Below are 19,471 nucleotides of genomic sequence, written 5' to 3'. Positions count from 1 at the left end.
CCCAGCTCAGCGCCTGCAGCCCCCCGTTGGTGCTGTAACTGCCCGAGCTCAGCCCCTGCAGCCCCCCGTTGGTGCTGTAACTGCCCCAGCTCAGCCCCTGCAGCCCCCCGTTGGTGCTATACCTGCCTCCAGCTCAGTGCCTGCAGCTCCCCCCGCCCCACCCTTGATGCTGTAGCTGCCCCAGCTCAGTGCTTGCCCCCTCCTGGTGCTGTACCTGCCCCCAGCTCAGTGACTGCATCTCCCCCACCCCTTGGTGCTCTAACTGCCCCAGCTCAGCACCTGCAGCCCCTCTGGGCCCCTGTGAAGTGGCCTGTGGCCCGCTTTATGTTGCATCCTTCACAGAATGCCTCAGCTGACTCTGGCCACCTCCTTCCATAAGAGATGTGAGTGGCGGGGACCTCATCCTTAATTTGTAACTCCCTGGAGAGTGACAGCTGGTGGTGCGTGACTCCCGCACTCCCGAGTCACCCGCTTTCTGGTGACCAGCTCTGGGTTTGTACAGCACTGATGATATTGGCCCTTGACAGCTAAGCTGGGGGGAGAGAGATGGTCACGGAGGCAGGCGGGCTGTGGCCCCCTCCTCTCCTGGTGCTGGGCTTGGCTGGGGCCCGGCCCTCAAGTGTTGAGGAGGGCTTCACTAGGAAACAGAAGCCCTTCCGGCTGCCCCTCCTGCTGGCCTGCCCCCTCCGGGGCTTGGCGTCCCGGGGCGTGGAGGGCAGCCCTCGGGGATCCATCCCTGGGGGACGATGGTCCTGGTGCCCGTGCTGCTGTGCTGACCCTGCTGTCCCCACCTGCCTGCAGGTGAGTGTGGCTGCTCGCATGGCACAGAAGATGTCCTTCGGCTTCTACAAGTACAACAATATGGAGTTTGTGCGCATGAAGGGGCCCCAGGGCAAGGGCCACGCTGAGATGGCCGTCAGCCGCGTGTCCACTGGGGACACGTCCCCCTGTGGCACTGAGGAGGACTCCAGTCCAGCTTCGCCCATGCATGAGCGGGTAAGGGCTGCACGGCTGGGAGGGCCGGTCCCTCGGAGTCTCTGCCCACCGCCTCCCTGGTCCCCACAGCCCCTGGTCAGGTAGGTGCCGAGGTTCAGAGAGGGATGTGGCTTGCCCAAGAACACACAGCAGCTTTGCGCTTCGGCCAGAGCTCTTTCTGCTTCCCTGAGCCACCGCTGCAGCCCGGCCAGGTCTCTGGAAAGGAGTGGACAGAGACCGGCTGGGGGCCCAGGCCAGGTTCAGTGTCTGCCCTTCCTAGAGTCACATGGGGTGATGGTGAGCCTCCGCACTGCCGCCCGGGAGGACCAGTGAGAAGACATGGGGCCCTGGCCCTTCTGTTTGTTGCCTCTGTTAACTGCTGTGAGGCTACAGCTGCCGGGCAGGTAGGCATGAGAACCCCTGCCTTAGGGACCAGGAAGCTGAGCCAGCACTGCCCAATCATGCAGCTCTCACAGTCCAGGGCCTGCTCCTCCTGGCCACCGTCCTCCTCGGGGCGGGAAGCCAGGGCCAGTGAAGCTTTCTGCGCAGGACCCAGGGTGCAGGCACGGTAACATCTTTAGGCCCTTGATCTCCAGAGGGGCTGCTCAGAGCTGGAGGTCTGGGAAGGGGACAGGAGCCAGTGCAGATGGCAGGGTCCTCGAGGCTGCCTTGCCCAGCCCTTCCCTAGAGTGGGCCCTGGGGACCCCGATGGCTGGGATCGGGCTCTGCTGCCCGCAGCACCTTGGACAGCCGCTGTTCCTCTCTGGGCCCCGGCGTTCTCACCTGGGTGTGGATGAAGCCCCTGCTTCTGCCCTGCTCCGCAGGCAGCAGCTGCTGTAGGTACCGTGTGGTGTAGACCTGCTGGGGAGCGAGTCCCGGGAAGGCCGGGAAGGCCGAGGCGGGAGCAGGTCTCTGCTATGCTTCTCATTCTGTAGCAAGGGCGACCAAGGCGTCTCCGGGTGGGCGCGAGGCGGTTTCTATCCCTCCCTTATCTCTTCTTTTTGTATTTGCTCCAGTGAATGCGTTTTATAAGCAGACCCAAAACCGTAAATGCTCTTCTTTTAGAAAGATGAGGGAGAATTTCGGGGGGCCTCTCTTGTCTCTGGCACTCAGGTTCTTCCTATGCTGGAGTTCGTTTCTGAGGGGGGGCCCTAAGTATCTGCCACTGGGCCTGTGAAACAGACAGGGTTCGGGTCATCCTGACAGAACGTGTGTTTTTTGAAGCCCTGGTGAAGAGGTAGCCTAGACTCTGGGGTTTGCCGAGACCTTGGTTCTCCCATCTGTGGGATGGACGTGACGAGTCCCCCCATCCAGGGTGCCTCTGAGGAGTGCAGATGTGTGTGGAAGCTCCTGGCCCCGGGGGCAGGGAGCCGGGGCAGGGGTGGGCGGGCGGACGGTGGTCAGGGCCAGGTGGTAGGCAGCGGGCAGCGGACAGCCCGGGCTCCTGCCCTCTGTGCTGACTGTCGCGCGCCTTCCTCTTCCAGAGTGGCTTTTGGTAGCCAGCGCATGACAAGTGCAGACTCTGTGTGTACTGTGGTTTCTGGTGTCTGTTCTTTTATCCTTTGAAACCCTTCCCTGGCTGGCGTGAGGACCACATGGAGCCCAGCGGCTGCCAGGACTCCGGTAGCAGCCGGAGCGGTGACAAGGAGGCTGACGGGCCTCCCTGAAGTCTCAGCCCAGCGCAGCTTGTTCTGAAGATCCTTGTTTGCATGGGGAGGAGGGAGGAGATGGGCCAAGTTCCCTCTGCCTGGAACGCCCTTCCCCCCCTTCTTCACCTGGCGAACTCCTACTCGTCCTTCAAGACCAAGCTGAGCAGCATCTCCTCCAGGAAGCCTTCCTTGATTTCCCAGCTGTTAGACCCTTTTGCCTCTGTGCTCCCCCTGTATCCTGTGCCCCCTTTTCTCTGTCTCCATGACTACCTCCCTGTATGTAGTTGTCACCGAGTCTGTGAGCTCCTTGAGGGCAGGGACCAGTGTCGTGTGATACCTGTCCGAGCGCGGTGCCTGCCTGGCCCGGAGTGGGTACGCGGGGTGTCTGGTGAACTGCACAGGGTGACCTGAAGTGGGGAGGAGAGGAGGTGGAGGCAGAGCCACTTGCCAGTAGTACTTTTCGTGAGATGACGCTGGAGTAGAAGGGGGGGACGTATCAGCTGAGGGCGGCAGGAGGGGAAGAAGCGGAGGACCGAGCTGCAGGCCCAGCTCTGCCCCGTCTTGCTGGTCGACCTTGGACAAGCCGAGGTGGCGCCCCAGCCCTCGTTCCTGCCCTGGTCGAACAGGCCAGCATTAGCTCTGACCTCGGGAGTGGTCGAGGGGTTCAGTGAGTTCCTGTAGTGTGGTTCAGCGGTGGTGTTACAGTTATAGAACAACCCCCGACCATTGTCTGAGGCCCAGAAGAGGAGCCCCTGCCACTCACAGCCCGGTTCCTTGGGCAGCCCTGATGGCAGGCTGGCCTGCTGGCCCCTGAGCTGAAGCTCGCCTCCCAGTGCCCTCTGGGGCCGCCCAGACCCGCCTGCCTACTCAGCCCCAGTGGCCAGCTCGGAAGGGCCAAGTGAGGGACCACAGCCCGAGTCTTCTGTCCCCGCCGTGCTCTCCCGGCTCGTTGGAGGGCAGGAATCAAGCAGGCTGGGCCCCGCGGCCCACGGACAGCCCTTGCTGCTGTGATGACGGCAGCTCTTTGTCCCCAGGTGACCTCCTTCAGCACGCCCCCGACCCCCGAGCGCAACAGCCGGCCCACCTTCTTCTCGCCGTCCCTCAAGAGGAAGGTGCCACGGACCCTGATGGCCGAGATGAAGAAGTCGCATTCGGCCAACGACAGCGAAGAGTTCTTCCGGGAGGAAGACAGCCGAGGTGACCGCCCCTCTGCCCTCAGCGCCCCGCCCCGTCTCCTCTGGGCGTACACTGGTGGCTCATTGGTGTGCTCGGGGACTTAGCAACAGGTGGGGCGCGTGCGCGGGCCCGGGGCCCACTGTGCTGGGGAGAGAGTGGGCAGTCACGGCTCACGCCCGGGGAGCTTGCTGCCCAGCAGACCTCCGCCTTCCCCTAGAAAAGTGCTCTGGAGCACGTCCACACAGCCTTTGCAGTTTCGGGGGTTTGTGGACTTCCTGACGCCCTCCGGTTTTCTTAGGGAGAGCAGACCATCAGTGGTCTGTTACGCACAGAGAAACACTGAGTGAGGGATGAACTCTGGCTCCTTCTTGAATGTTGTGACTCGTGACACCCGTGCTTTCACTCCTTCTCAGTATCCTTTTTGGCCAGCTCACCCTCTACTCTAGAACCTTCCATTGTTGAGGGTCCTCGGGGTTCCCCTGTGTCTCCCTCACTCTGTGTAGTCTCCTCAGGCGCTCGCTGCTCTGTGGCAACAGCAGTCACCACGGGCAGCTGCCGGCCGCGTGCCTTCACCTCTGGCCTCCCCTGCGCCCGGCCTGAGGCCCCGGGGCCTCCTTGGCATCTCCTCTGGGAGGTCCCAGAGGTGCTCCCGTCTGACCAGCTGCCAGCCTGCGCACATGTGCACGCGCACACACAGGCACACGGATACACACACCCTCACACACAGACGCACACACACACACACTCCCTCTCCCAGCAGACCTGCGCCTCCCACCATTCTCTCTCGCCGAGCAGCACCCCCGTCACCGAGGTGCCCTACCCAGAAAGCAGGGAGTCGCGTTTGGTCGTAAGAGTGAAGGGAAGCCAGTGGAGGGGCTTAGGCAAGGGAGTGACAAAATCAGATTAGAAGGTTCACAACAGCACTCGGAGGCCCATGTGGAAGATGGACTGTCGGAGGACAGAGCTGGACCTTGGGAGGGCCCCCAGCTCTGTGGGGCATCATGCCCACGTATCTGCAGGGTGTCTCACCCACGTGTCCGCAGGGCATCCCGCCCGCGTGTCTGCAGGGCCGCACGGTGCCACGGCGTCGGTGTTTGCGAGTGGATGCAGGACTGAACAGCCTCACTAACTTAGCAAGTACTTGGGGAAGACAGCAGTTCTCGTCCTGCCCGCCAGGGTTGAGAGCAGAGGGATGAGACCCCGCCCCAGGGCCAGGAGACTCTGGCTCCGGCACTGGCCTTGCACGTGCTGGGTGTGGTCTCGGGACGCCCCTTCCCCACTCAGCTTGTTTCCACGTCAGTAGGAAAGTGCTGATTCCCACGCCAGTCAGCCTCCCTGGTGTGAGGTCCCCCTGCTGGACCATAAGACCTCACTCCCCACGTGCTGTGGACTGGCTGTGCCAGCTCCAGGGATGGGCAAGGCTGCAGGGCAGCAGAGCAGACTGAGGTCACGAGCCAGACCCCCCAGAGCACTGAGCCCCGAGGCAGAGACTCTTCTGGAAGGGGGTGAGGGGGCTGGACCCTGGAGGGTGGGAGTGAGGTTTGGAGTCAGGAACGGGGAGTGAGGAGGCCTCGATTCGGGTGTGTGTGTGGCATGCCCGGACTTGTGGAGCCCTTGGTAAGAAGCACCCTGTGCCCTGAGGGTGGGGCTGGGCCCGGAGGGAGTCATCCCAGGGTGTGGGTGGTTCTGCTGCTGCTGCCCCCAGGGCCCCGCTGCCTAGCCCTGACCTGGCCTCCTGACCTGGCCTTCTCCCCTCCAGCTGACCTGCACAACGCTACCAATCTGAGGTCGAAGTCCCTGTCTGGCACGGGACGGTCCCTGGTGGGTTCCTGGCTGAAGCTGAACAGAGCAGATGGAAACTTCCTTCTCTATGCACACTTAACCTATGTCACGTTGCCACTGCATCGGATTTTAACAGGTAGCGCAGGGGTTGGACGGGTGGGAAGTTCTGCCACTTCCTTGTAGCTGGCTCTGGTTCCGGGCCCCGGCGCCACGGTTCCAGGCCACGGCCCGCCAGTCTGCACTTCCACATCGGGTTCTCAGGCTTCCTGCTGTAGACTCCAGGTGGGGGCTCCTGGGAAGCATGGCCCCTAAAGGTCTCCCTGGGCTCACCCCTGCGGTCCTTGCTGTCCCCTCTGGAGCAGCAGGGGATCCCCCAGGTGTGAGCTCCTTGTGGGCAGGCGAGATTCAGGCCTGTGTGCTGAATGCTGGCCCTGGGCTCAGACCGGCCTGTGTAGCCCGCTTCTGTTTGGCCTTGGCCAGCTCTGTGCTGCTCCAAGCTCATTTTCCATCCGTAGAATAGGAGTGATACAGCATTTGTACTTCTGTTAGGAGCCCAGGAGGAAATGCACGTGAATGACTGGGTGTGGGCTTTGTGTGGGCTCAGGGCTTCCTTCATAAATGGTGGCTGCTGTGGCTCTCACGCTCAGTGGGTTGAACTTCTGTCTCCCCTCCTGCCGCCTAGACATCCTGGAAGTACGGCAGAAGCCCATCCTGATGACCTAGCAGTGTGCGGAGCCCGAGCAGCGCCACCAGCCCTGCCCGGCATGCCCAGCCCTGGGAGTGCTGCCAAGTGCCTACCTGTGCCACCGCCCCCGGGCTCTTCTGTGACAACCCAGCGCTGGAGCTGGGCCAGGGCGGGGCCGACTTGGCCCCCAGGGCCCGGGCCAACTCCATGAACACCAGCCCAAACTGAAGTGCCTCTCTCCTCCCTGCTGGCTCTGCCCCTGCCCCGTGCTCACCACCCGTCACCCCCCAGCCCATCTCTGGAGAGCCCTGTGCACCTGGCGGGGACCAGAGTCCCAAGAGGGCATTAGAGAGCACAAGAGGGAGCAGCCGGCGTCCAGAACATGTCCAAACGCACGAGTCCTGTGGCCGCATCCCAACAGACAACAGCGGAACCCCCGGCTGGAGCACTCGGAGCTTTGTCAAGGAACGCCCATGTAAGGTTTTGAAGCGCCGTGTGGATGAGCGTCAGCCGCCCAGTTGGTCTGCCCGCCCTCCCTGGCTCACCACTTGGGTGTTGGTGGGTTCCCACGGGGAGACAGGGAACACAGAGGTGGACCGTTTTGCCCTGGGCTGGGAATACCTCACCCCACGCTCGGTTCCAGAAAGGCCCGATCCCCACCAGAATGGCCTTCTGCTTCCAGCCAAAGAACACCGCCAACACACACACCTCCAGTTTGGAGACCTCCCGTGGGGGCCTCACTGGAGGGGCCACCGGGTCTGGACCTGAGGGCGGGCGGGAGGGCCTGGCAGCCAGGCAGGAGGAGAGCGGGAGCTCTGCCCCAGGAAGGTTCCAGCTAGGGCCCCTCCGCCGGGGCTGGGGAGGGGATGGCGCCTTGTTCCACCTGCCCTGGTCCCCGGAGCTCACCTGCTCTGACCGATGCTGGGCCTCCGCTCAGACCAGCTCGCTGAGGCTGACAGGAACCGGCCCAGGCCTGCGTGGCGGGCTCCTGGCGCTGGGCCTTCTCCACCTCGGAGGCGTTTCCGTGTGAGGCGGGCTCCAGGCGCTGGGCCTTCTCCACCTCGGAGGCGTTTCCGTGTGAGGCGGGCTCCAGGCGCTGGGCCTTCTCCACCTCGGAGGCGTTTCCGTGTGAGGCGGGCTCCAGGCGCTGGGCCTTCTCCACCTCGGGGGCGTTTCCGTGTGAGATGACGCCACACATGAGCGTTCTCGTCAGAGCACCCCCTCCGCCTCCCCCGGGAATAAACTAAGATGGGTCTCTTTGTGGCTGTCTTTTGTCTGGGGTCCCCAGGAGTACCAGTGCGCTTGGAGGTGCTCTTTTGGGGAAAAAGAAAGAGGATGAGCTCTTTCCTCGTCCGCTCTCCTCCTGCGGTCTCTGACGGTCTGGGACTTTCTCCAGGTTTTGTATTCTGTTATTAAAAGCAAGCTGTTGCATTTTCTCCTGCCTCAGTTTGCCCACCTGTAACACTGGGCTGATGCCACCTACCTCACTGAGCGTCTGCAGGGTTCACATGGGATGACCGCTGCTATTCTCCGTAGCTCTGGTCAAGGGTTACACCGTCGGGGTACCCGCCCCACCTCTTTATTAACCTTGTCCGAGAAGGGGTGGTGGGCTTGGGCTCGGCGCCCAGCTTCCCTCTCCACGCTTCCACTTTCCGAGCAGTGTGTTAGGGCAGCCAGAGGGAGGCCACGCCCCCCCGAGCTGGAGCAGAGCGCCCAGGGAGCGTTCCCGGACACCCCGTCCCCAAGCTTGTGTCCAGAGTGGCTGAGGTACAGCTGTTTCTTCAGGGACTTTTCCTCCCGGTCGTTCTGGGGTCTGAAGACTGACGCTCAGATCTGGGGAGGACACGGGCAGGATGAGGACACTCGAGTCGTGCAGAAACACCGCTTCCTCCCGCCGTCCTCAGAGGCCAGGAGCACGAGAGGGTGCCTGGGACTAGCGCAGTTGGCTGCCCGCCCCCACGCCCAGACAGACCCCTCATCCGTAAGATGGCAGATGTTCTGGCTCCTTGTGGTGATTGTGAGGCTCGGCTACCGTAAGGTAGGAAAGTGCTCTGCAGGTGTCTGTGTGTGGCGGTATTTTAGAGCTCCTGCCTGCATCTTCAGAGCGTGCAGACGCGTGACGGCCTGGCTGTTTAGCGTCTGACACCACGGTGCCTACCGTGTGCGGCCCTGTGGTAAACACTCAGGAACCATGAGCCTGTTTCACAGATGAGGAACGGCAGCAGAGGATACGGGGACTCCCTGAGGCTGAACAAGAAGCAGTGACAGGCGTCAGGCAGCCTTCCGACCGCAGGCCCCCACCCCAGCCTGCCCGGACTAACGGACAGACATTCGGTGGAGTCGCCCCTTCTGTCTCTAAGGCCTTCCCCAGAGGACACGGTTAGAGGCACCCGAACTAGGCAGCAGGCTGTTACTCAGAGCAACACATGACACGAGTAACAGAGGTAACGAAGCCGCAGGCGCCCTGGCGGCGAACAACTTTCACTGCTCGTGAAGCCACCTTGAATTTTTCTGGAGACGTGCCCCTTTTTATAATGTAGGGATGACCGAATCCTCCGTACATTTCTTAAAGTGGAACTGGAATCAAAGTACACTTTTCCTTTGAGGAAACCTAGGGGTCACTTTTTAGGACATTAATGAGAAAGTTATCTTTTTATTTGTTCTTTTAAAGAAATGCCATGGCCCTAGACCCTGATAGGTTTAACACGCTGTTTCCATTGCCGTCTTTCCATCTTTCAGCCCCTGAATGTTCAGGTAGCGCTTGTCTTAACATCCTGACGTCCTACTGCGACCTCTAGGGTGAGTCTGCATCGTTGCCCGTAAAAACAACGGAGGTTCGTTATTTCAGAAGAATGTTATTTAGAACACAAGTAACTGAGATGTAGCAAATGAGAACAAACAGAAGCAAAATATTCTGTAGCCCAGTCAACCTGGAGACCGCGTGGGTTTTCCGGTGAGTCAAGGTGAGTCAAGTAATTGTTAACATTTGCTGCCGACAGACCAGAAGCCAGTCAGGTTTCTGTCTGCAAGGCGTCATGGTAGCAAGGACAAAGACACACGCTCGGTGTGATTTTTTAAAAAAGAATCTTAGTTAGAATCAAACCAGGATCTATTTATGCTGTTTTAATCACAAATAGACTAGTTAGTAGAATACTTAAGGACAAGTAAAAATTTTTTTTCCCATTAAACAACATTCCAGAAGGAAGCTTCTTACGCACTTGGTATGTTCCAGTGACTGACTGCGGCAGTTTTAAATCATTGGCCAAAATTCTTTACAGGCTTACATATTAGAAATCTATCTGCCAACTTTTGAATCAAAGAAACTTACTAGGTTTCACTTGGTTATATGTACTCTTCCGCTTTCCAGTTTAGCTGGAATTAGGTTTCAGATCCATTTTCAAAAACCAAGTAACTTTTGACATTACTCTGATTCTTCCTGTTTGTACCGGAGAGCAGAATTAACTTCTCTTTAAAAAAAAAAATAACCGCCCTGGTGGCAAAGCACGGCTGACATCTGGGCCCAGAGTTGGACTGAGGCAGCCGTGGGTGGTGGGCCCAGCCCTTTCCTTCAGGGAAGCCCCTTGTGGAGGCCAAGTGGTCAGGGACCGGCCGCGCCCTCTGTGAGAGGGCCTCTGGGGGATAAGAGCTGGGGACGCGCCGACGTGGTCCTCAGTGGAGAAGGGAATCCTCCAGCCCCTTCTTTGAGCCCTGGAACAGCCACCGGAGAACTCCCGGGGACCCCAGAGACAGAAGCGAAGTCACTTGAGCACCAAGGGGTCTGGGGCGGGGCCTCAGAAGTGGGATTTGGGTTTACACTTTTCTCTTCTTCCCAAGGCCGGCGGGCACGTTTGTTGTTCCCGTTCAAGTCCTCAAGTTTAGCAGATTAAACGCAACAGCCATCCTCCAGCAGTACCGGGTGGCCCGAGGCATTCAGACTTTCTGACCTTTTGTCCTTCACTTCCCCGCTTTGTCCTAGGTTGGGGCGGTTTGCGTGTAAATAGTTACTGTTGATGGTTTTCAGACTAATTCTACGTATGAAAATCAGTAAGCCTGCAGAGAAACGCTGTTGAGATTTTTCACTACTTGGAGGCTTCGCTGGTGATGTTTACAAAGTGTGTTTTAGCCACAGCTCCGCGATGGTGTGCTGACTGTCAGCGGTATCTCCCTAAACATGATCCACAACGGGCTCAGCCATCCTCACGGACAAGCAGACATTGTTGCCAAACGGCATCTGTGGCTGGCTGTTGGCTTTGCTTTATGATTTCCATGTTTCTTTTGAACATTGATTTGCATGTTAGATATTAAATTTTTCTTCCTTGTTTTCCTCTAAAATCAGTCTGTACCTAGTCATTCTTTTCCCAGTAGGCATTTCAGATGAAATTCTTTGCAGATATTACAGCAAAGCGATTAACTCAGTGATTGAATCATTTGCCCCCAAGATTGGACTTTCTTTTAAGCTTTGACACGGGTGACTTTTTGAGACTCTCAGAGATCACCGTGTGCACTAGCCTGCAGCAGCTGTCCGCACGTGGAAAATCGGCGTGGGCGGGCGGGCGATGCTTAGTTACACCAAGTGCAGGTTGGTCAGAAGCGTCCTGTTTGCAAAATCACGAGAGATGAGTTGTGGGTTTAGCTCTCAGACCTATAAAGTAGCATATGCCCTTCCAGTTGTACCGCAAGATCCTGAGCTTTTTCTAGAGAACCTCTTAAAAAGCCGTCCCAGACGTGGGCAAATCCCTGGAACAGAAGTCAGGCGTCCTAAGGTCCATTTTTGGCCAGCTGCCTCGTCTTCTGGAAGATGAGGTTTTGGAATGGGTGGTCTCTCTCTTGCCTTGCAACTCTACAAATAATCAAGTATGATGTTGAGCCTGTTCCCTTTTTTTCTGGCTAATTCTACCAGAGCCTGCTATGCAAATCCATCATAGATGGAAGCAGCTTCAGAAATTACCATTCAAGCAGTGGACTTTTTCTTTCCATGATCAGTGAGCACAAGTAAGGTCTAAGACACTGTAGAAAGTTGTACAATAGCAAACAAGAGAACAAGGGGCCCTGAGAGGAACATACCTACAAGTTTAGCAGTGAGGAACTTCACATCAAGTGACACCCCAGAAAGGGCAGGTCCTGCAAGATGGCACTGCTGTAAGGAGGTGGTTTAACAGGTTAAAAGTCTTCCTTGCCATGCAGATGAAACCCTGCTATTAGGACATCCTTTTTCATCCCGAAATGATGTACTTGTCAATATTTGGGGAGAAGTCTATCCCGGAAGCTACATGCAGTAACCTCATTCCTAGTAAATGCCCACTCTTGACGCTAATATTGCTCAGTGTTTTGAGTTCTTTTTTCCTGACCTAGATGAACTTTTAGAAACTACTGTCATGCCCTAGCTTAGAAAAAAGTGTTGACTGAAGAGAAAACCTTTGGGGATCTTATACTGGGAGGAAGGGGAAACGGAAGATAACATAGTTGTGTGATAACCCAGTTCTTTGTAAATATATGTGTTGAATGTGTAACACGCTGCCCTTTGAGCTTGACTGTTTAAATGCCAGGAAAGCAGCCGGGGCATCTAAATGAAGACGGTGATAGAACGATAATGTCTTCCTTTTCCTTGTGGCTTCGGTGACTTGCCCCGAGTGACCCCCCACATAAACCACAGGGTTTAACAAGATACTTCTTTCTTACCTGTGGGGTCAGGATTTTTCATCTTGGAATTTTAATAAAATTAGAAAGCTGCTCAGTTTGAAATAACCATGGTTTTCAGTGACCTTTAATGATTATATTTTGAATAAACAATTTTGTTCAAAAGATTTTAGCCAATTGCGGAGGTCAGTCAGGGTCCGTCATTTCAGGGGGCACATACGCGGCTTTGAGTGGCGCGCTGCCAACAGCACGCACAGGCCTGGCTTTTCTCGGGTGGAAGTCGAGTCACCACCTGCCTTCCCCCAAGGTACCGTGAAGTTCAAGGGAGGCAAGGGCAGCACAGAGGCCGGGCTGGTTCTGGAACTCTCGTCACTACTGCTGCTTCCCCCTCCAAAAAAAGGGGCCAAAAGATATTTCAAAGGCTGGCTGTCCTTAAGCAAGAGTCACAAGGGACCACAGACCTGGCCCAGTGGTTCTCAAAACTGTGTGTGGAAACCCAGGTGGCTGGTGACAAACACACTCTGGCATTAGTGGTGATGGTTGCACAACTGTACTAATACACTAAAACCCACTGCACTGTCCACGCTGAAAGGCTGGATTTCACCCGTGTAAGCTACAGCGCAATTTTAAAGTAACAACAGGTGACCGGGTGTTAACCAGAGGTTCTGATTCAGTAGGTCAGGGAGGGGGCCCAAAGTTGGCATTTCTAGCAAATTCCTCGGTTTTACTGATGCTGCTGGTGCCGGGACCACACTTGAGAGAAGTACTGTTGTAGCCCAGCTACTCAGCTGAGTACCTACAACAGGTCTGCTCTTCAGGCGCCAGCCTACTCGTTAGCTCCAACCGTCAGTTGCCGTCCAGTTGATTCCCGCTCATGGCGGCCCCATGTGTGTCAGAGTGGAACTGCACTCCATAGGGTTTTCAATAGCTGATTTTTCAGAAGTCGATCGCCAGGCCTTTCTTCCAAGGTGCTCTGGGTGGACTCAAACCTCCAACCTTTTGGTTAGCAGCTGCACGTTAACTGTTTGCACCAGCCAGGGACTCCGGCTCTTTAGACAGCACCTGGTTAATGCCGCTTTAGTCTCCACTAGATGTTAACAGTTCAAGACCACCGCGTGGATGGCTAACTTGGACTCTGCAGTATTTCCTTCAGCAGGAGACCCTTACGAGCCAGACGAACGCTAAATCACTTAGGAAACAATGTGATCATGACTCCAAAATACCGTCATAATTATAATTTAATATTAATGCCTTAATAGTGTGTTTCTAAATCACCAAAAATTTAAGAGTCTATAAACGCAAAATAATCATTTATTTTTCTTGGTCATTTTGATATTCTTAGTATCAAAATGTCCTCCTAGAGCTCAGGTTTTGGGCTGAGATGGGCCTGGACACTTACCCTCCCTGAGCGCTTCTTCCCATTCTAACCTGTCAAACATTAATCCAGCAGAACTCTCGCCCCGTACATGGGAGTCCAATCCTAAGATCTAAACAGGCCTCACCCTTGCCGTCAAACCGACCTTCTAGTGTGAGCCGGGGAGGCTTCTGAGCGCTGCTTCCGCTTCTCTCCCCTCCTGTCTGCCTGACTCAGCGCCAAGCGCGCCACAGAGAACAGAAGAGGGTCAAACGCTGGGACTGTTGACTTTCCATTTATTCACATTTCATGGGCTGTTACACTTCTCAGCGGGAGCGTTCACCAACTCGTACAGACTGAGATTACATCGACAGTTCAAGTAGCTGTTTTAGAAAACAATTTCCTACTTAAAATAAAAAGTGAACAGTTTACCCGTCTGATTGCTCATCGGTTTGACCTTGCCGTTAGTGGTCTGCGCCAGAGGCGGGGCCTCAGCCCTCGCATGATTGGGGCCTGGCCTCGGAGACCAGTCTGTGCTCAGACGGGACACTGCAAGACGGGACCAACGGGGGGGTCATGGTCCTCACGGTCATCTGCTGGCTCCACGCGACGAAGCCGCTTCTACCTCAGATTCCCACAGCTGGGGGTGAGCTGTTCAGTCCGCAAAGGTTTCAAATCCTGCTTGCATTTGACTCTTCTGAAACATCAGGGTAGCTGACAACTGCTCCAAATGTTGGAAAAAGATACAAAAACCTAAACACAACTGTTTACCTTCAAAATGATGCAGGAAAGGCTTTCTCTGCTAGGGCCTGTTCTGCACTCTAACAGGCAGGGTAGATTGTTACTGTTTCTTTCCTCTACCCCAGGACAGGTAGGGTGGTTTTTTTTTTTTTTTGGCATGCAGCATATAAAAAACATGGTTTACAATTGAAATTGTAGTACAGCCCTCTTAAAGTCAGCACAGAAACAGACATGCCCTTCCATGGAAAACAATCTAAAACGTCTTTGAGAACTGGACACATTTTCAGTCTGGGATTCTAACAACAAAGACGACTCACTCTTTTGCTTACTGGGAATGCTCGAAAGGATGAAATGCACACACATCGGATTTTTTTTTTTAAAAAGGCCACTCGGATACTCGGTATTTGTCAAGATGCAGAACAAGTTGATTTAAAGATACACACTCCACTTTAGGTCATGTATGTGATACAATTTAGAGATTCACAAACTAAACGTATGAAATTTCAGTCCATATTACATGTAACATTTTAAAGCTTAATTTCTAATATCTGTTAAAAAATCAAACTAAAATAACCCTGGGTCAAAGCTCAGCTGTTAATACCCTAGGGAAAAAAAGATGAGCCCTCCAGGGGCTGGGGGGTGAAGCCCACGCAGACTCAGGCTGCCAGACAGGTACATAATCACAGTGGAGACCAGCAGGCCCCTAAAGCGTAAACGACTGGCTTTACGAAAATACCACATTGTGGGTTACGGTGCACACATCACATCTTTCCCTGTAATTTTCACTTTAACAGTGACAGTCTTTTAGCAGCAAGAATTTGCTGGGAATGTTAGGAAGAAAAAAAAAAGCCACACATATCCACTAATTTAAAAAGAAAAGATAGGAACTTTTGGGGGGGATGGTTAACAGATAATCTAGTCATGGTATTTTCACGTCACGTCCACACAGACATGCCACGGCACAGGCAGAGGTGAACACCGCACCACATCGTGAACACGACAGTATGAGTTTCACTCTCTTGGGTGGTGTGGCTAAGCTGTAAGACACGGCAGTCCCCCTTTTCTTATTTCCTCTTCATCCTTGTAACAGTTGAGTAAGTCTAGGTGAATAGGGCAGGGTCGGTGTTAACAGAACTATCAACCACCTGCTTACTGTAAATTTTCTGCAACAAAAACCCATGAACATTCTCAATTCTAAAAAGGAAATACAGAAAGAACCACCACTTCCTTCCTAGGTTGCACAACATAGCTGAGTTTGTGACCGCATCCCATAATAGTGCAAGCACACCTCTCTGCATGCATTTCTCCAAAGTCACACACTGGGCCACTCTCTCCCACTGGAATCAAAAAGGAAGAGCACCTCATAGGAAACGCTGGCCCAGTCAGCTCGCCTCAAGCATGTAAGGGTCGACATATTTGATCATAAGACTGTTTTCACCACTTGGCACTCAGATCCTAGCTTTTTTTTTTTTTTTTTTTTTTTAAAGCAACTGAACCATCCACAATTATTCTGACTGCTTTCTTCTAAGTCAAACTACGTTATGTGCCGAAGACCAGAATATACAAGTGGGAGCGCCTCGGCACTGACCTGAGCCTTGATTCTTAAGACCACGCTGGTGCCAGGGTGAAACAGCTCACGAGGAATGACAGCGGGAACTTAACTGTGCACCGAGTTCACGAGCCCGAGTCTTCAAAGCACACGAGTGCTGCTTCTCTAACAGCCACAAGCAAGTAGCAGGCATGCGCCACGGGTATTCTGGGCATGACCACGGCGCCCTTCCAAAGGGGCAGGTTAAATATCTGATCCTTCAAAAAGCAAAAGGAGATTTCAAGTATCAAAGGTAGAGTGTACTGCTGTCTAAAGGCAAAATCTACACCTGCGATTCTCTCTTCCACCACCTGACATGCTTCCCGTTAACCCCTACGGCTCGCGTTCAGGAAAGCTCCACCCGTCACCTAAGTACATGGCTCCCCGCCCAGAGGGTTCCACATACAGCATCCTAGTTTCTTTTTTATCTAGTCCGGTTTAACTATGACTTAACTTTATTTTCATAAGGGTTTACTTTCCATGGTCTAGAAAACATACACTGGCAATTTTGTGCTTTTAAACCAACTCCTGGAAATCCCCCTCTCCTCAACTGTCTTTAGGAGGACAGAGAAGTAACAGCACCTCATGAATAAAACCACAAACCCAAACCGAGGAACTGCTGAAGTCCACTTGGCCCTCCGCAAGTCGCTCATCGCGTTCAAAATGGAAAAGTAGGTCCTGAACTCCAGAAAGCAGCCTAGAGCGTTACAGGCCAGCGTTTGCAGGTAACAGGCTGATTAGCTTTAAAATAAACCTTCATAAACAAAGCAAAGCAAGCACATCTCTCTCATTTGGTAACAGCGCTGTCATCCCAGAAGACCGCCCCGAGAGGAGAGGACGCTGCTCCAGGCAGGCTTCTCTCCGGACGCAGCGGTGGGTCTCCTGCCAACATTGCGTCCTGGAGCCCCATCAGTGGGGGCAGCAGTGGCGGCTGGCCTAACACCCGGGACCACGATAGCCTTTGGGAAAGCTAATCGATACCCTGATTGCAGTCTGTTAAGAAATCACTTACGGTTAGCTTAGTAAACAAACTTTAAAAATCTTCCAAAAATTTTCATCCAAATGTATTGTACACATTAGACAATTCTTAAGAAGGGAGAATACAGTTTCTTGACACTTAACATTCAAAGGTTTTATTGGCCATATTAATTTTCCTCACAAAAGTTTTTAAGTTATCTATAAGTTCTTAGAATGTCAAAGTAGAAGAGGAGAAAAAAACTAAGTTAAGGGGGTAATGGGGGAAGCAGCAGCTTGGCACCCACTCCTGGCGGCCTCACGCCCTCAGGCATCCTTTCTTTCCAGTAAAATTTTGTGCAACTCCTCGGCATCCTCACTTGTTTTGACCCGGATTAACATGGTCACCGGGGTGGTGGCATTCTTCTCATCGATGGGAGGATTTGGAACACAGACAATAAGTACGTTGTTCTTCCCCATCCGGGTGCAAGGCATGTTGGGTGGAATCAGAACATTCAGCAATATGTTGCCTGCATTTAAACCCAGGAAAAGACATAAACATTATACACACTACAGCTCCGTGAAAGCTGTCTTTAACACGCTAAATGGTAAATACCCAAGCAATTTATACTTAATGGATTTAAAATTGGGAGCCCAAGAATGTTGAAGGGAATCTGGTTCCAGGACTTGGCCGCCAGGGCAGAGCGCCTGCGAGGACACAAGGCCTTGGCCAGACGCGGCCTCCGACCCAGGAGCTGCCCTTCTGCCCTCCCGTCTCTCTGGAGACGCCTGCGACCACACCGGTGTCCCTGTGACGGGCCGCCCTCTTGCAGAATGTTCGGGCCTCTACGAACACAGCACATCCTTGTGCTTTAGGAAGAACAAGCTGGTGTGATCTGGAGTCTTCACTAGATCACATGAAGCAAAGAACAAACATCTGTCCCAGTGCTGGTGGTCCAGGGTAAGAGTGACAGGACTGTGACATTACCGATTTACAAGGCCTCCTGCAGCTTCTTGCTGTGGCACTGCCCGGGCGCCCACCCTCTGACCCTGCTCCTCCCACTCCCTGGAGCTGGGCTCTCCTCCAGGGGACTGCCTTCAGGGTGGAGCCACGCAGGGGCAGTGGTCGGGCAGACAGGATCTGCTCTATCAAAAGGACTCCTTGAAATGGTTACCATCCTCTGTGTGTTTAGTAAACCATCCAATTTACCCATCGCTTCTTAGTCACATTTCTCACACAAAGGAAAATGAAAACCATTTTGGTTACAGCTTTCAACATATCTATATTTTCTCACACACTATTATTCCAGTACTCAAAACTAAATCTATAAATAATTAGTAAACACAGAACCAATTTAGCCTGAATGATCTACATTCCATTCTAGAATACACATAAACATAGTTGGAAACTTCTCAATGACTAAAATCAGCAAGGTGCGTATTACGATTCTGCCCAGCCTGGGGAAGAAGTCACCCACCTAAATTGGTGTCTGCCCGCACTAGAAGCTGTGTCTTCTGATTGCCTGTAGGTTTTAAGTGCAGAGTACCTACACCCTTCTCTTTAAATTCATTGTATTTCTTGTAAAATAGTTTGCACCTACGGAGAAAAATAAACGGCATGATTAGACACTCAATCAAGCCACAGTTTTCTAACAACAACTCCGCACTTGGGGGAAAGAATCTGCATTAAATAGGAGCAGAGGAAGCTCCAGGGGAAATCTGTCACTGATCCAGACTCACTGGGTCTGGGCACCAACCACAGTAAGAAAATCTGGTTAGATATTCCAGAACTCTTTCTCATTTTTTCAAATTAAACAGTGGGTCCTACAAAACTTTTTCATAAAATACTTTCTAAATAATCTTTTCTCCAGTAAGTCAAAACCGCAGCTAACCCCAGGGCTCCTGATTGGCTCCTCAGCCCGGCCTCGTGAGCCTCTGTGGCCCTCCCAGGATATGAGCTCGTGCAGGACCAGTCCCTGCTCCTTTCTTATTTCTGAAAGTCTCCTCAGGATTCCTTCCGTTTTTGGTCTCCCCAGATGCTGACATAAACCTGGAACCGTTCTGAGGCAGGGCTTGACTCATGATAAAATAACCAATGCCTTCACAGCCTCCCACACAAGCATCTCCTAAGGGTATTGATCGGACCAGACCAAACCACCGTCTGCTCCTTTGATTCACTGATTAGAGAAATATCTTAAAGTCAGAGCCATGCCTTCATGTCACCTGGGTAACTAAATTTAAAAACAAGCAAAAGGAGTTGTGAGCCTCTTGTAAAAGTTCTCAGAAATAAGACAACATCTGGGAATTCCACAGGACATGGAAAACGGCTGACCTCTTATTCTGACGTGTTTGCATTAGAGAAAGACATCTAGGGAAGCTTCTGAAATGCTGTGAGCGCGTCCCTGTCAAAGGTACCAGTTAATCTCACCTCACTGACAGGGAGACGACATAACTCAAATCTTCCCTTTGGCCTTCTTCTGAAAAAAGCACTTCAGAAGTAGCAAAGAGCTAAATCTAACAGAAGAGAGTAGGATATGCCCAGCAGGACCTTTCTAGAACTGGCTTGTTTTTAAATAAGCAGGCCAGGAATTCGTCCACATTCCACCTCCTGAAACAGGAGCATCCACGCAGGCCAGTCTGGCGGAGACACGCCTTCCCAGAACACACGATGGGGGCCACCATCCAGGCCAGAGGTGCCCTTTCCTGTCTGTGACACCTCGCTCACGGAGGGGACTCTCATGATGACTACTTACTTTTTGGAGTAAAAAGCATCTTCTTCTTTGACTTCAGTAACGACTACTCTGGGTGGCTCATCACTCTCTTCTTGGTCTCCACCTTTCAGAAAACAGCAGTGACTCAGCGAGGTTCAGATCCACAGTCTGACAGGGCACAGGAGGCGTCTACCCACCACCCCACACCTCAACCTAAAA

At 53.6% G+C, this 19,471-nt stretch overlaps 2 protein-coding genes across 5 annotated transcripts in view; one reads left to right on the top strand and one right to left on the bottom strand.

The window, feature by feature from the left end:
• KIAA0930 (KIAA0930 ortholog) overlaps nucleotides 1-7,068 on the top strand; it is a 49,049-nt gene extending 41,981 nt beyond the window's left edge. The window contains exons 7-10 of one of the 2 annotated variants that reach the window (XM_004380002.3): nucleotides 802-996; nucleotides 3,659-3,821; nucleotides 5,560-5,718; nucleotides 6,265-7,068. In XM_004380002.3, coding sequence (XP_004380059.1) covers nucleotides 802-996; nucleotides 3,659-3,821; nucleotides 5,560-5,718; nucleotides 6,265-6,305 — 558 coding nt within the window. In that variant the 3' untranslated portion in view covers nucleotides 6,306-7,068. Of the gene's footprint in view, nucleotides 1-801; nucleotides 997-3,658; nucleotides 3,822-5,559; nucleotides 5,816-6,264 lie in introns of those variants that run through there. The other variant, XM_023734613.1, reaches the window with a different exon arrangement.
• A 7,065-nt stretch (nucleotides 7,069-14,133) lies between these two features.
• NUP50 (nucleoporin 50) overlaps nucleotides 14,134-19,471 on the bottom strand; it is an 18,969-nt gene continuing 13,631 nt past the window's right edge. For all 3 annotated transcript variants that reach the window (XM_023734612.1, XM_004380001.2, XM_023734611.1), the window contains 3 exons: nucleotides 19,295-19,376; nucleotides 18,020-18,138; nucleotides 14,134-17,071 (listed from right to left, as the gene is read on the bottom strand). In XM_023734612.1, the coding sequence (XP_023590380.1) occupies nucleotides 16,869-17,071; nucleotides 18,020-18,138; nucleotides 19,295-19,376 (404 nt within the window). In that variant the 3' untranslated portion in view covers nucleotides 14,134-16,868. The remainder of the gene's footprint in view (nucleotides 17,072-18,019; nucleotides 18,139-19,294; nucleotides 19,377-19,471) is intronic.

This window comes from Trichechus manatus, unplaced genomic scaffold (genome assembly GCF_000243295.1).
Source record: "Trichechus manatus latirostris isolate Lorelei unplaced genomic scaffold, TriManLat1.0 scaffold00069, whole genome shotgun sequence".
Classification (NCBI taxonomy): Eukaryota; Metazoa; Chordata; class Mammalia; order Sirenia; family Trichechidae; genus Trichechus; species Trichechus manatus.
The sequence above is the reverse complement of the archived record's forward strand: the minus strand, read 5'-3'. Positions and strand labels throughout refer to the sequence as shown.